At 44.7% G+C, this 16,362-nt stretch overlaps 1 protein-coding gene across 7 annotated transcripts in view; it reads right to left on the reverse strand.

Moving 5' to 3' along the window:
• The window catches only part of RNF220 (ring finger protein 220), a 214,246-nt gene that overhangs the window by 17,406 nt on the left and 180,478 nt on the right, over positions 1–16,362 (reverse strand). For 3 of the 7 annotated variants that reach the window (XM_017824757.1, XM_017824755.1, XM_017824758.1), the window contains 4 exons: positions 14,941–15,037; positions 13,809–13,895; positions 12,052–12,107; positions 10,252–10,330 (listed from right to left, as the gene is read on the reverse strand). In XM_017824757.1, coding sequence (XP_017680246.1) covers positions 10,252–10,330; positions 12,052–12,107; positions 13,809–13,895; positions 14,941–15,037 — 319 coding nt within the window. Of the gene's footprint in view, positions 1–6,143; positions 6,189–10,251; positions 10,334–12,051; positions 12,108–13,808; positions 13,896–14,940; positions 15,038–16,362 lie in introns of all 7 variants that reach the window. The other 4 variants (XM_017824756.1, XM_017824752.1, XM_017824753.1 and 1 more) reach the window with 3 other exon arrangements.

The following is a 16,362-nucleotide window of genomic DNA, read 5'->3' on the forward strand; positions in this document are numbered from 1 at the left end:
TCCCCTGTACAAAGTGGAGAACCTGATCCCAGCAGAACATACATGCCACCTCCCTGCACCAAGGGCAGAGGTCGGGTCACTAGCAGCTTACATATCATAAATATTAGAAACAGACTGGTCGATGCTTTGACGGCAGAGTCAAGTTAAGTAAGATTTCAGGAGCAGAGAAATTGCCCCTGGCCATATCCAACCACGACTGTAGATGACAATTATCATAACCACTACTACACTACAGGAGAGAAAGCCTGCTGCAGTCCTCACTTTGTGGGGCACAATTCTTCAAGACTTGATAAAAAGATCCAAAACATGACCCCAACATCAGTTGCACAATCATGTAATTGCAAGCCTTCTCTCAGAGCAAATTTACATATGGGTAAAAGGGCAACTTTTTCATAGAAGAGACCCTGTTTTATTAGCCTGTAACATGCTGTGCACAGCTCTGTGACACTGGTAGCACTGTGGAACAGCAGAGCACTGTGATGCTGTCTCAGCTCTCACTCATACGTTGCCTTCAACACAAAATCCCTCGCTATCTGAGTTTCAAACACTAGCTATAAACACCTTTATCTGCTTTGTGATAAGAATTGCTTCTGTTTTCAAAGTGACAAAAGAATTTGCCCCCCCTTTCCATTTAGCAAGCATCACCTGCAGCAAGTGCTAGAGCTAAGGATACAGGGACTTTATTTTGGCAGACGTGGGTGAGCACCACTGAAGTCAGCGGGACATCCGCAGACTCAAAGGCCTTTTACACTTACTGGAGTGCAAGAACATAACATGAAGCTAAAAACCCCCCCCCATTGTTACTAACAAGTAAAACACACTGATAAGAAAGTTTTTAAAAAGAAAAGTGACAGGTGGCTTTAAAAGGAAACAGACACAGCTCAGGCATTTTCAGTATCTTAACTCTCTGAAAGAAGCCCAGTGTCAGGCTGGTGGCAGATTGACTGCGAATCACCCCACAACATGTGGGCTACTGGATTGGCACAATGTACTGAGATTTTATTTCACTAGATGAGCTGGTTACAGCAGAAGGGGCCAGCTCCCTTGCTGTAAAAAACTGCCCAGCAAAGCTGTTTACAGTAGAGCCATGTCAAATCACACCAAGTGAAGTTTAGACCCTCAGTCTGCAAGACTGCCAGCGCTAAAAGCAAATCTTCTGGCAAGACATCAACGTTTTAGGAGCTGGCTTCCCCTTTATTTAGCTAAAAATCTCATTTATTGGGTTTATTTGTTTTTAGACTAACCTTCTTTAAAGAGGCTGACTTATAATCCTGTAAAACATTGTCACATGTATTGAGGAAATTGGCAAGGATGCTAATTTATTGTCCTCTAGGAAAAAAAGCTCTCTTTCCTTGATTAATGTATGTTTTTGTATTGTAAGATATTAAAGAATGTTGCTTCACCTGTAATTATAGAGAATAGTTTACTCTGGCAAACTGCCCTGGCTTCTGGTTGCCAAGTTATGAATAATGCAATGTTCCCCATTCTAATTTCCGTGTTCTAAGTTGTGAATTTGGAGCGGGGTGCATGCAAGGGCACACACACACACACAACACTGAGGCGCTCTCAGTCACGAGCGCCTCTATTTTATACTTGCTTGCACAACTTGTTAATACTGGCATCTGCCTGCCAAATTCAGAGTTTGCTTCTGACTAATTTCATCTTGATGCAAACCAAAAAATGTTGTCTCTTTTTCCCCACAGAGGAATTATTTCTCTTACACTTGCATGCACTGTCACAATAGCACTGAGGGGAGCTTATCGCTGCAAGAAGGCATTTTAAGCCACGTTTAGTAGGGACTTGGGTAAAGATTCCTTGAAGAATTTAATGACAGAAAAATTCATTTTGCTTTCACATCTCCCCCGCCTCCATAACACAGAACCAAACAATGTCTTTACAGAAGCGGGAAGTAAATTCAGGCACTGGCTCTTTCTCTTCCCTTTTTTTGGCCCGCGTTTCGCTGGGACACATGTGCCCAGCCCCAATCAAAACAGAGACAGATGGCACCGCTGATCATTCAGAATGGAAGAAGCCTCGGAGTCAGCATGTTTGGATGCATTTGTAGGGCTACGCAGTATCCGCTGGCCACTGGGACTGATTTAAAAAGGCGGCGAGTGAAAGTCTGAGCTTGCGCCAAAATTTTAAATGTGCCATTTGAGCAATTATGGTTCAACATGAAAGCTGGGAGAAAGAATGCGTGGGTCATTCTGATTTAGATTTAGAGACTATGTCCCCTGTTCCAAAGAGAAAATAAATGCAATCCCACTGCTTTACTGGAGCAGATTTGGCGATAAAGGAAAAAGCCATGCTACAGAAAAGTGGTTTGCTGCAGCAAACCAGGTTCTGTTGAGGCAGCACAGGCTGAGTTAGAAAATCATTCTGTAAAAAAAGTTCCTAAATAGAAATAATTACTCAGCTAATGTGTTAATGTCTCGGTTCACTTTTGAAATGTATTCTTCATGCTGGTGAGCCTAATAGTATTTTTAACAGATTTGTGAAGGTGCATCATGGTCTTTATCTTAGTACAAGCCAGGTCCACAAAAGGCAGGCGGTGGAAATGGAAAACGCAGCTCCTCTGAGGCACACAGGTTAGAGGTTCCAGCCTACTGAAACTTGCCTCCATCCACAAGTAAACATATTTGGATTATGACCAAACTCCACGTATAGCTAGGCAGGTCTATTTTTCTACTGGAAGACTTATGGCAGCTGTAACTTGTCATCCTACTGTGGCCTGGAGCTGGTCTAGTATTATTGGTAGCTTTGGTTGGACGATCAGGGCACGGAATTATAAAATATCCATGAAGGTGAAAAAGGAATAGCAGATTCCTAGGGCTGAAAGGTGCTCAGAAGGCTGGACATGCAGACGAGCCTTGCAGGCAGCCTCTGCGAGCGATTAAATAAATGCCTTCTACTCCCATGGCCCACATCCAAACGACCGAAATAAACAGGAAATATCTATGCTACTACAGCAGCACTTGGACTCATCTATAGCCTTTTAAGGGCTTTACCATGGAGGTGATATGCTTTCCAGAACCTCCATTCATGACCGCTGATTGGAGGTACACAAGGGCAGTGCGGTGACACATCCTCCAGACAGCTTCCTACAACTGCTGCTGCCGCCCTAGAACTTTTACACTGTTGCTGTTTCCTTTACGGGGAAAGAAAGGATCAGAATTAGCATCATTTAAGGTAATCGCGCCTTCAAAAAGAAACATGAGGCTATTAAAGGAGGCCACGGCACATTAGTATCACATAACCAACTGTGGTCCCAGAGCTGGAAGAGGAAACCAGCAGTGCAGTGGAAGGACAGGTCATGAGCCGGCTATCTGAGGGAAAAGCCGGAATGCTTATGCAACCGAGAGGGAAACAACAGCTTTTTACAGACAAAAACTGTCAAAAAGGAAGAAAGAAGAGAATGGAAAAATATGGATGAAATGCCCATAGTGGTGTGGAGTAAGGTTAGGACAAGCAGTGACACTGAAGCGAGGGCAAAAAAATCACCACAGATATTAAACTACTTTAATTACATTACTAGCTACTACACTGCTTCTGTAAAGGCAGTGCTGGGTTCTGTGTTACAGCAGCAAAGGAGATATGAAAGTACAATGAATTCTTCTTGCAGTCAATTCTTTGGGAGATCTTTACCAAGCTTTAACTAAATGTGGCTTAACGCTCCTTCTTGCAGCGGTAAGCTCCCCTCAGCAGTATTGCAACCATGCATGCAAGTGTAAGAGAAATAATTACTGACTCTACAGTTGTCCCAGACACAGTTTAGTGAGGTGTAACACAAACTGGTGGGTTTTTTAGTACTATTTTATATTTATACTTACTAATTGTAGCCTAAGAAATGCATAAACTACCAAGAGCTGTAATTACAATCATCCCGTTGTCATACAGCAGCTGGCACAGCACAAACACTTACTGGGTCCTGCCACAACAGTCAGTGAGTGCCAAGGAAAGCAGTAGCCCTGTCACCATCAGCACACAGCCAGCCTGTGCAGCCAGGGCTGCCCCTCAGCAGATGCAGGAGAGTGACAGCGAACTGGCAGCGGACGGGGCACAACATGATCCCGCTTCTGCTTTTCAAAGGAACATTTCCATCCAAACACGGAACGCAGCCCACGTAAAAATAATTGTTACTTTTCTCCTGAGAGCATCTGGGCACCATACAAACATTTCCTAAAAAAATATCAGTCCCTGCCTCTTAATTCTTGCAGTGTAGCTAAGGGATGTGAACAAACAGTCACATCCTCAAAATATTTTCAGAAGGAACACGGCAAGATCCACAATGCTCCATCAGAGACATTGTTAAACACGACAGGCTAATTTTAGGGACGAGTCCTCTATCTGACAAGCTGCTCACACATCTAAGGGAAGAATTCGTCTGCCAGTAGGCAGCTGTTTGTGTTTTATAAGCTAAAGTTTCTTTTACCTATGGAATAACTCCAATATTTCACAGGGAATCATCATCCATCTAACTGAAGTACCCTCTAACAGACCATCAGCCTCATATCCCCTTTGAAATAGCACAGCTGAGCACTTGCTGGGCCACGATTTATTTTTTACCTTCTAAGACATCTTGGTAACTCTATAGCTCAATAGTGACAGTCGAATTTCACACTGCTATAGCCCCCCATCGATTTTTCATTCCCAGGAAGCAACTCTACAAATTAAAGTTAACAGCATTTCTGAAACTAAGGAAAAAAAAAAAAAGAAAAAAAAGGAAAAGAAGGGGCAGGCAAAAAGACATAAATGGCAAGATGCTTTAACTGCACCCCCAGCATAGGAATAAAATTCCTTCCTGGGGTTTTCACCAATTATGGGACAGAGATGCTACTGCCCCTGAAACCAGCAGACCCCTGGGGTTTGCAGATGGTTCAGCTCTAAAACATCACAGGATCAACAGACGTAAGAGTTCCTTCCTATATGAAGATGACAAAATCTACAGAAAACTGTCCCAAGGCATGAAATCAGACCAAACCTCTGGACAACAGCTGCACTAAACAGAAACACCACCTTCCCCCAGGTCTGAGCTTGTACAGTCAGCCTGCCTCGCTGAGCTTCGTTAACCACCACCCTGTGAAGACATCGATACAATTACACTTTGCACAGTGGTTATAAATGTTTGAGACCACCATTGGCACATGAAACTTCTACCCAACAGTTAGAAGAGGGAGCAGAATAAAGAAACACAGCCCAGCTCTCCACCGTCACAACCCAGAGGGATGAAATGGAGCATCTCCCTCTGCACCCTTTCAACACTGAACACCAGTATACAGTACAAACACAATATTACATATTACTAAATTAGTGAAAAAGACTAAAACCTAAGAAAGATAAAAATCTAGACACAAGCAGCACAGCCTAGCAGCTCATTCTCAGCTTGGCTTTGACAATCCCACACTTCAGTTCAGCTTCCTGGATCCTCTCTCAAGTTCACACAGGCTGCTCTAGGACTGGACCCATCAGCAGCATCATGCCCTCGCAGAACACAAAGGGTTAGTTCATTTATGACCCAAGTTAATTTTTTAATTCTGTCTTTGCTATGAGATGTTCTTGTCTCCAGGCAAAGCCTATTAATAGTGTGACACTATGGAGAGGAGCTGGGAAGCGCTTATCCTGTGGTGTGAATTCACAGCAGCTTCTGTTTCCCTCTGACATACCAGCTTAAGCATGGCTCCTTCCCTTTCAGGCCTCTGCTAATCCTCTGGCTTCACACACACTCTGCTCCCACCCTGACCCACCTGCCTGGGAGCAGGGTCCCCACGACAGACACTGCTACCTCCCTGACTGCTCTCACACGCTTCACTCTTCGCACAAGGACCCCAACCTAAACTTGTTCAATTTTAACTGATGCTCCTTCTTGTGCTGCTGCACCAGAGCCCCTCCAGAGTCGATGTTTCAGAGCAGCTGGACTGGAAAGAGGTGAGGTGGGGGGGGGGGAAGGGGAGGAAAGAGGAGACAGGAAAAATAAAACAAACACAATTGCTTTTTGTCTCTAAAACCCTCTTTTTAACCCAACGAGCGTCTCATCCAATGAAGCATGATAAGCATGAAGTGTTATATAAAGAAGATAATTATAAAGGGATTTAATGCTTGGCAGGCTCGTATCGCAAGGTTCAGAGCAGAGGTAGCATACTCACTTAAACAGCCTTGTGTCCAGGTTTGCTATTATGCAGGCAGCACGGCTAGGGCCAAGCGGAATCAGAAACAAGATTTGTTTTAAAAAAAAAAAAAAAAAAAGCACAGCCCCCTTCCCACTGAGGATGGCAGTTCCAGTCCCACCTCCTTCCACTTCTGTCCCATCCCTGATTAATGATGTTGTCTGCCTGATTTATGACCCACCCCAACAGATTAGAGTTTCCCTCTTCAACCTCCCCCCCTTTCACCCCTCCCAGAAGGCACAGCCACACTCCGCTGGAAATATTAGAGAATTATTAAATAAACATTCATACGTCATGTCTCTTCCCATACTGAGCTCATCGTAGTCAACGCTCAGCGGCCGGGTCCTGTTTGCTTTGGGGCTGACACCAAACAGCTGGAGTGATTCATGGAGAGGCTGGCTACAATGCTCTGTGCCATATATCATGCTCGCAGCGCTCCCTGCCCCGGCGGAGATAAACTGATCAACCACAACGGGCTGGAATGAATTTATGACAACACAAAATTGAGGAAAACAAATGGGAGGTGACCCAGTGGGCCACTAACCCAGACTCTCTCGCTGGCCTGCAATCTAGTCTGGTGGCAGAAAGCAAAATTGAACATTGGCACTCTGAATTAAGATGCTGGCTTTTAACCCCGGGGAACCTCGGTTTCAAAACGGCACCAGACCCTCGCAGGAGGCATCTTGGGAGGGAGCAGGGAGGAAGACTTTTTGTGGGGAAGATGCTTTTTGCAGCTCTCTGTGCGCAACAGTGCTGAGAATACGACGCTGGCGGAGCAGCTGGGGGGTTGCCTGGGCAATTAGGGACCAGCTGCTCTCCCTGAGCAACGCTGCATCTCAAGTTGAGGTAAAGTAGTGTCGCACTAGCTGAGCTTTGCCTTGGCAGTGGCTGGGGTCTTCAGCAGACAGGCAGAGCTCAGACAGTGTGATGCTCCTTCACCTGTCCCCATGAGCCTTCAGCACCCCAGGGTGTCTCCCAGATGCCCCACATGGCTGAGATTAGAAAAGCTCAGCAGGGCTGAGACACCCTGCAGTGTTGGGAAGGAGAGCTGGGAGCAGCACCTTGTCTCTCACCATTGTGGCTGCCATCTGAAGTTCAACACTATCAGATGAGATCAGCTTGTCCAAGCTGCTGATGACCTGGCACGGCACAAGGAGTGGAGCAACAAACACAGACTTACCCCGAACCCCATCTAGTTGTTCTGCATGCAAGAGACTCTCCCACAAAAACCCAAGTTTAGATTAAATGAACTTGGGCAGGCAAACAATTTCAGCTACAAGGAGGACTGCTCGCTGTACTGTATTAATGGATTAAAAAACAAGCAAAACCACGCTGCTCTCTTTGCTTGGACTTATTTTTGGAAGAGGGGAGGAAGGAACGTCATTCTTACCAGAGAAGGATCAATACGCAGATCGCTGCTAACTCTATTAGCTACTGCTCTGAACGGAGAGCACGGCTGACACAGGTGCTAAGCCATGTGCTTCTGGACAATTTTTAAAATGCTAATGAGGTGCTACACAAGGTTTAACATGCCAATCAATAATACTCAGATTTAAAGGCAAAAACTGAAGTTACAAACAATGGAGTAAAGTGATGCTGCCAAAAACTTCCTGTAAGCACCACCCAAAACAAGAAAAATGAAACCAATTTAGCCCCAGATTAAGAAACAGGAACTAGAGATGAATCAATTTAGCCTGTTGGGCTGGGTCGCCATATATCATGGCTCAGCAGTGGAGTGGGAAACAGCCAGACAGTGAGAAACCCTTCCCCCTCCTTTCTGTAGGCTTCTAGTTCTGATCCCTGTTATCAATTAATTTAACAGAACCCCTCTACACAGACAAGCACACAGAGCATTGAGACTCCTTAAATGGCAGGACAGAAACTATTTATCACACATGAATCTCAAAGGAAAGAAGAGCAAAAAAAAAAAAAAGCAGCTAGGAATTCTCCACCTGAAACACCATCTTGTTTTCTGAACCTCGGTAAAATAAAGCACCTTAAATAAAAAGGTGCCCCTGCAACTTTCAAAAATTAACATTTTTGGAAAGACTGAACAAGACATTTAAGGAGTTTCCTGCAATTTCTATTGGGTTTTGCTGACTTTTAGCAGAACTGAAGCTTTAGTGGGGCAAGGTTATTGCAGAGCAAGGTGTGTGTTCTTATACATGCACACACACACATACACGCTCTCCCCACTTCACAGCAGTGTTAGCATGAGAGTTGTTTGGAAAGGATTCTGGGACCCTTCAAAAGATGCTAGCTAAAGCCTCTTTGATCAGATTATTAAAGCTATGTCAGTTTTATCACTTGAGCTCAAGTGTTCTGGAAAATGTCAAATCCTTTCAGCTCCTGCAGTTTAAAGATTTTCAATAGGAGTGGATCTGGGAGGGTGGAGAGCTGCTGGGCTGACAGGCAGGAGGCCCAAAGGGAAGCCAAGCAGCAGCTGAGACAGAGGCTGACAGATCAGGGCAGAAGGCATGAGCCCTTGCCACCAAGACAGCATGCACTGGTTGGCTCTCACTCCAAGGACAAATCTGCTTCTGCACTGACCTGCAAGCTCCCAAACTCAGTGGTCCTTGGCCAAAGTCTGCTCACTGAGAGGCATCGAACAGCAGACAGCCAACATTTGGGACATGCTAACAAAAAGGCTTGTAAAAAGGCAAGTGCCAAGGCAGCAAAGCAATGTTAAAGTTTCCTCTGCAGTAGGGAGTTTCCCCAGTTAACCCCTGACTGTGAACATATGTTCTTCCAGGCTGCCTGAACTGTCAGAGATCCAGAAATGTACTGGGGACACAACCTCTCAAGTCAGGACCAGGGGCAGAAGGAGAACAAATTGCATTAAAAAAATTACAACTTTCTGTGAAGTCAGCTTAATGGTACCACCAGATTTTTCCCTATCCTAAATTATCCATGGACTTCAACCCAAAATGTAATGTTTAAAACCCACCATTTACCTCATTGCTTCCACCTCATTCAAGCTGTTTGGTCTCTCACTTGATCTTGGGGCAACGTTTTATATCAAGCAATAATCAACTTAAAACACTGCCCCATCCCAGCTAATGCAGTCCATGGCAGCAGAGAAGAGTCTGCAGTTTTAGGTTTGGACCATCAAATCTGTCTGAGCAGTAAGTCACCCTAGCAGCATGTGGAAGGAGGCTGAAAATGTTACTCAAATGAACAGTGCAGATAAAACCATTTATTTTTATCCCAGACTAGACTGCAGCACATTCAGAGAGCAGAAAGGGACAGGAAAGGAGATGCCCAGGAGTCCCCTGCACTACTGTACATTCAAACACAGGGACTGAAACTTCTAAATCACTGGAAGGACTGCAGGTAAAAAACTCAGGAACTGAGACATTATTTCTCTTAGAAACCATACAAAGGCACAATATGGATCTTATGGAAAAAGAAATTCTCTTAGTGTGGCTTCTGCCAAGTTACAGTGCCGTTGAGGAGCAGCATCTCTCCCTTTTGCTGGAGAGATGGAAGGTGGAACATGCAGATATCACGGAGAAAACAGAATAAAGACCACATGAAAGACTGCCCTCAAAAACCAAGGTGCAATGACAAGGTAACTTCTCCAGTAAAAGTAGGATCCCATGATACATTTGCAGGGGGAATCCAAAAGATCGAAGTACAGCTTGACGAGCCAATTGCTTTTGTCAGGTTAAAGTGGGTTTTGAATCTTTACCTCTTGTCCAAAGTTCCAGCTCCGGTCTAGGCTGTTATGCAACACACAACATTTAAAACCCCACGTTAACTAGAATATGGTGGAAAGCATGGACAGATCTATTTTAGAAGGCGGCAATTTGCAGTGGAGAAGCCCTCTGGAAACTGTGCCCAATTCCTTGTCACTGGGTACCTGCCCACACAGATATGTGCTGGAGAACTCCCCACAGGACCTCTGTGACCACAGCAGCAGCAAGTGCTCCAAGTCCAGGCTTCATGTTGGAGCACAACTTCCCTTCTCAGTGCTAAAAGCTTCAAATATGCCCACCCTCAGATTACCACTGCTTCTGGGAGCACCAAGTGGGACACTACGGTTCCTTAAAACAAGAAAAATGGAAGCTATCCGCTTCACACTCACTTTTCAATGTCACTGTTCTTACAGGTCTTCTGCATGGTCTCCTGTTTACTGCTTTCACCATTACTCGTTGAGGGCATTTCTGCTGAGGGAAGAACAGAAAAATTAGCAAGGAACATCTGATTATTGCAATGGAATAGTCTGAGTGAGTCACAGTTTCAGAGGACCCCAATGAGTCATTTTCATGTCGATTCTCAGTATGAGAGAGAAGACACGGATGCTACATGTCCCTGTCTGGCAGGGGGAGGTTCTCTCTGGACAGAATGCTTCTATGATTCAAGGCTGAAGATACAACCTCCACCCTCTTCCCATTTCATCCTGACTGCTGCTCACAGATGTACCAGTTGTTTAAGCCAGGATTTCATTCAGAAGGATTGATGCAGCTGCCACACAGAAGTGTACTTCTACAAAGGTGGGTCCAGAGCAAATCCACACAGCCCAGACCCGGCTCTCAGCTTCTCCCTTTTGCTGAGAGCCTCAGATACAAGCAGAAAAATGCATGTCAGGTAACTAGTATGACAGAACTGCTCATCATGGCTGCTCCCAGCACTGGAGAGGGTGTGAGACACCAGCTGGAGATGAGACAGATGAACTGTCCTGGGGCCAGCCCTGGGGCTGTAGGTTCAGCACTGTACTTTCAGGTAATAAAAGGTATGAAGAAAACAGCTCATAGCAAATGTCATCAGGGCTGCTTCCCTCATCACCTCTGTGGCTGTAGCTACTGCAGCTGATCATACCTACAAGCTGTGGTCCTACATCACAGAAAATAAATGTGATTGCCTATCCCACAGAAGAAAATGCCTGCGATAGATATCCTATGTTCTCCATTTAACCATCATGCCCTTGGCAAAACTGGTTCTACTCAACCCCCTCCCACTGGCAAGCAGTTATGTCTTGTAGGTACTTTCAAGGCTGGGAATCAAATGCCCAAAGCATGACAGCTACAGAACAGGGAACAAAATCATTGGGACAAGTCTCTTCAGGTCGCTGAGCTTCAGTTCCCTTCCTAAGGGAGCTGGAGCAGCACTGCCCAGCTCTGGAAATGGATTTGGCATCTGCAGCTGGAAAGCGCCAGGTTTTATTATTCTCATATTTCCACTAGGTTGCTGTTTACACTTTTAGTGCTGCTGGCATTAAATAAAAAAACCCAGCAGTCAAATGGTTTTAACGCTTCCCCCTTCCTTAATGGTATGAGCTTTTAAGTAATGCATGCAAAGGTACATATTCACATTAACTCATTTGCTCTGGAGTCTCAACTACAGGTCAAGAAGTAGGACAGCTCCTACAGTTACCACTCTGAAAGCTTCAGAGACGTAGACTTTTCTTGCCATACAGAGGCCACCAAAGACAAGATCTACCCAAAAGACCATGATACAATTCTCTAGCATACCCTTTCAAAGAAGGGAAGATAAGAAAGCAGATGAAAAAAACCCAAGCAATAGGTGCGCCTGTGTAGTTTAAACCCTCAGCAGCTGAGCACCACCATCACACAGACTCTGTAGGTTCCCTCTGTAATACAGCAGTTTGCCTTTGACACAACAGCAAGTCAATCCAATCCCTATCTCTTATAACCATACCAGTTAAGGTGGCATTTTTGGGAACTTCCCCAGCTGCCATCGACTACAATTAATTGTGCTGTAAAGTTTCAAAAAGATGGTGTGACTGTACGTGCATATATATCTGATGAAACTCTGCATGAGCATTAGTAACTACTCTGCCCAAGTACTGGCAAGCAGAACATATGGAATATCTATCTGCCCTCCTGTAGCTTACAAATTAATAATTTACAAGTTCAACACTCACCGTCACTGGCCCATTTAGAAAACTCCGGTGTTATTCGAGTACTGGGTGTGCCACCACTAAAAGAGAAAAGGGCAGAATGCTAAAGGTTGAATATGGAAAATTTTGCTGCTCAGAAAAAGATACCCCTTCCACCCACCACTTCTCTCTCAATAATTCTATCCATCAGTCTAGGCTTCAAAACGCGAGCGGACGGCCAGCTGCAGGAGGTGTTTTTGCGCTACTCCACATTTCTACCACTGTTCTCCCTACCTGCACTTCTAGCTGTGACCTCTGCAGAATCCCACAGGGGTTGTGATGCTGACTGAAGGCTTGGGATTCAAACAGCACCTGTGACCTAAGGCTCATTTTTGAATGCACTGTTTCAAAGATGAACTTTACTTGTGAACAGAAACCCACTGTGTTGCAATAGCTTCTCCCTTTAGGAATAACTTTACACCTTCATAAGCCCCATCTTTTCCATCTTCCCATTTGAAAAACAGTAGCACTGAAGTACAGACAACTCCTAAACCTGTCCATTCACTTGCAAGCCAGTAAGAGAGACTGTAAGAGAAAGGAATCTTTGAGCAGGCTGTGAGTGTATGACGCTTCAGCTCTCTGTGCCAAGGCAGCTGCACTCAAAGGTAACACAGGCTCAGGCTTCATGGCTTCAGCTACACCACTGCATTTCTACAGAAACTCACCAGAATTTCAAGGTGCTTTTACAAACAACATCACCTCTCCTGTTTTAGAGATGGGCAAACAAGCCCAGGAAACATGCAAGGACCTTGCCCAAACAGCAAAACAATGTGTTAGGTGCAAGACACATGAAGGACCTGGGTCTCCTGGCCTCAGGTCCTCGGTTGTCTCACCAAGCATAAAGTGTCCACAGCCACTGATAACCCAGTGTCTTCCTGCTACAATACCACAGTCCTGGCTGTGAAGGACGTTCAGCATCTTTGAGGCCCTGCCTTTGGACTAGCCTGGTTAGCAAAGTATTGAATGGACCAATGGTTTGGATCCAGTATGGCAGATGCCACTTTTCTATGGAGTGAAACCTAATTTTGTACTAGTGTTTGCAATAGGCTAAGCAGTAAGAAAACTTCATTTCACTGCTCTATCAATCCCTTCAACCTTGACCTCAGAGGATCACTCAGTGAAAGAGACAGAGGGGTAATCTGAGTCATGTTTTATGCAGGGCAGAGGGCTTGGAAAGCAATCCTAGCTCCCTGGTAAGACTTATTTTATTTGCCTAGAATGCTTCCCCAAGTGCCCTGAATGCTGGCTGCCTACATTCTCCACATATGTATGTGGGCAGAGCACACATCCTGCAACAATCCAGAGCTGAATACAAAAGGATTAATTTGCACATGCCACGACATGTAATGGGATGCAATGAAATCACAGCCTGGGTGCCAGACTCCTACTGTGCTGAACAAGATTTGGATGGGCTCATGCTATACTACTAAGAGACCACATTTAATAGTGAAGCAAGATGATGCCTTAGTACAGCACGGTTTCCTCATAAACAGAATTCATCTTCTGTCCAGCACTGTTCAGAACAAAGACTGCACTGCCTGGGCAGTGGAGTGGCTCAGGGAGGGAGAGTGTGCAGGGAAGCTTTCTTGAGGCTGCACAGGTAGAAATGGAGACCCACCTGTCAGACTATGTCTCTTTGTAAGTCTCTCGTTGTGACCTTAGCATTCAAGTGAATGAAGACTTTCCACAAACTGAGATTCCCCAACAGTAATTAAAGTGATTTGGAAAGGCATGATACTTACTTTAAAACAGCACCTCGGAGCGCCTCCCTTTCTTTGGCTTCACCTGGCTCTTCTCCAGTGCAAGGGATAACGTCTGCCTCTGTGTACCTGAGCACAAGGGGTTAAGGAACACACAGCCTTGCTGCAGAGATGGTTGGGACACTACGGGATACAGAATTAATTCCAACTGGGAACACCTCAAAAGAAGAGGGACTGGTAACCCTGAAGGGGCTTGCTTTTAAACTCTGGATTAAAGTTTTGTTTTAGGTGGAAGGAAATGGCAAAGTCTTTTGAGAGTAACTTAATGCCACTGCCTCTTAGAAGGGGAAAATCAATTCCTCAACCCCTGCAAGCCTAACCTGAACGATTCCACTATTTCTGTTTGAGGTACAGAGATCTTTTACCAGCTAAGGGTTGGGGCTTCAATCTTAAAGGCTGGTACAGATTTCAATAAAACCTAATTCCATAGGTTTTATTGAAAAAAAAATTACAGTTAGAGCAGTGTCTGCCAATACTCTTGCAGGAATTCCTCCTTGATGGTTGTTACAGCTGCTGCAGGGCAGAAGTCTGCCCACAACTCTCCCAGAGCTGTGTCCGAAGAGCCTGGCTCCCAGGTAGAGAAATCCCCAAATGACAGCTGATAAGAGTAATGATCTCCCAAATTACAGAAATTCCCTTAATGATACATTTGCCCATAAACTGTTTAATGAAAGCAAAAAAAAAAATCAGTCTGTCAGAGGGGAAGGTGAAAAGTGCTTACTGAACAAAACCCTTGAAAACAAAGGGGGGTCTTGTGGAAAATAAACTCAATTCCTACCCATGGAGCAGGAAAAGCTATCCATATGGAAGAAACCTGGATGGAGACAACAGACTGCTTATGGAACAGAATAAAGAAACACTGACTGATCCCCGGCAATGTCTCCTCCAGACATCAACCAGGTCTGAAGTAGTGCTGCCATCAACAGAAGGATCTCAGAGGGAGTAACTGGGAATCCCTGCTAGTGCAAATAACATGGTAACTGGAGAAGGCTGTGTCATTTCCAGTAGGGCTGGACACAGATTATCCACCATTCCCCAGGGCAGTGCTGTATGAAAGGTAGCTGCAGATGCACCTCTGGGTTCCCTCTCAGTAAGAGCCTTTCAAAAACGATACTGTGGTTTCCCGTATTCAAGTGTGTCGTCTCCATCCACATCCAGGTCAGCGTCGCTGTCTGGATTCTCCTTGCCACTGCACATGATAAACCCAGAACCTGAAGGAAAATAAAACACATGGATGAGCATTTAAATTGGAGATGAAGTGTAGATCTCCTAAGAATGGTGCTGCAGCACCAGTCTGCATGATGTCCTTTACTCTTAACAGCTTCATAAAAGGTATCACCTCCAAAGACTGCACAAGAACAGTCACAGAACTGCTCTAACTTCCTAGATTTTACGTTCCAAATGCCCCCCAACATTTAAAATCAAGCATTCCTGACCTTTAGCTCTATATGAGTGATTTTAAAATGTAAGGGTTTCTCTCAAAGGCAGAAAAAACAATGAAGCAAAATAGGAAAGACTAATTTTTCACAGAAACAGTTAACACAAAATTGACACTATTAGCAGGTAAGAGAAGGCCACAGGGACATTCTGAATTAGTCCTTAATTCAGATGCAGAGGGCAGGGAAAGGCTAAAATAGAATTAGAAATATATTTTTCTTTTTAAAATGCATTTAGTCATGGCTTAGATTTTTTACAACTTAATACACTTAAGAACAGCAAACCTGTTTTTAGAAGGGGGGGGGGAAATCAGACTTCCCAGTCATTAATAGCTCCTTACAAGCACTTCTTATATGAGCAAATTCCAATGCAACTCATCAAGAGAGTTCTGCTTTTCCAGCACAGGTGGGTCAGGCACACGACCAGTCCCAACTCCAGCAGGAAGCAAGCCTTTACAGTTCCACCTGAGACTGACTGTGCAACAATTGCCACTTTCTAACAATTTATACATTTATTTTGGTTACCAAGCATTTTGTTGACCGTTACTGCAAACTGTACCCAGGCTTCCTTTTAATTGAATCCGCCTAAACACCTACAAAGATTAATCTTCACATGGTATTTGCTGTCTTAAGGTTTATTAATAGGAGGGAAACTATAGAAGACATATTTACTCTTTATGAGAGCTAACATTGAATATGCTTTCTCCCATGAGACAACACATTAAGCAAAGGTCTCCTGAACCCCAGAGTGTTGGAAGGTCCTCTTTTGTGTTCAATTCTGCAGCAGGTCTAAGCTGTTTGGGGACATAAGCTTTGCAGATAGAAATGTGCTCCCTTCACCTGCCTTCAGCACTCCTTCACTTACACCTGGCTCAGACAGAGGTGCCTGCTGGGGCCTGAAGGACCATCCAGATGGCTGGTGACCCAAGTCTGTGGTAGATCAGAAAGCATGTCCCAGCTGCAAACCCTGAAAGAGTAAGGCAGATGTCGCCTTGGCCTTGCACAAATGCCCCAAAACGGGTATGTTCCTGCACTGTTAATGTGGTTCTAAATGCAGGATACAGGCAAAAAATTATTGTAGCAGCACTGAATATTATACA

Source organism: Lepidothrix coronata, unplaced genomic scaffold (assembly GCF_001604755.1).
Source record: "Lepidothrix coronata isolate B3197 unplaced genomic scaffold, Lepidothrix_coronata-1.0 Scaffold112, whole genome shotgun sequence".
NCBI lineage: Eukaryota > Metazoa > Chordata > Aves > Passeriformes > Pipridae > Lepidothrix > Lepidothrix coronata.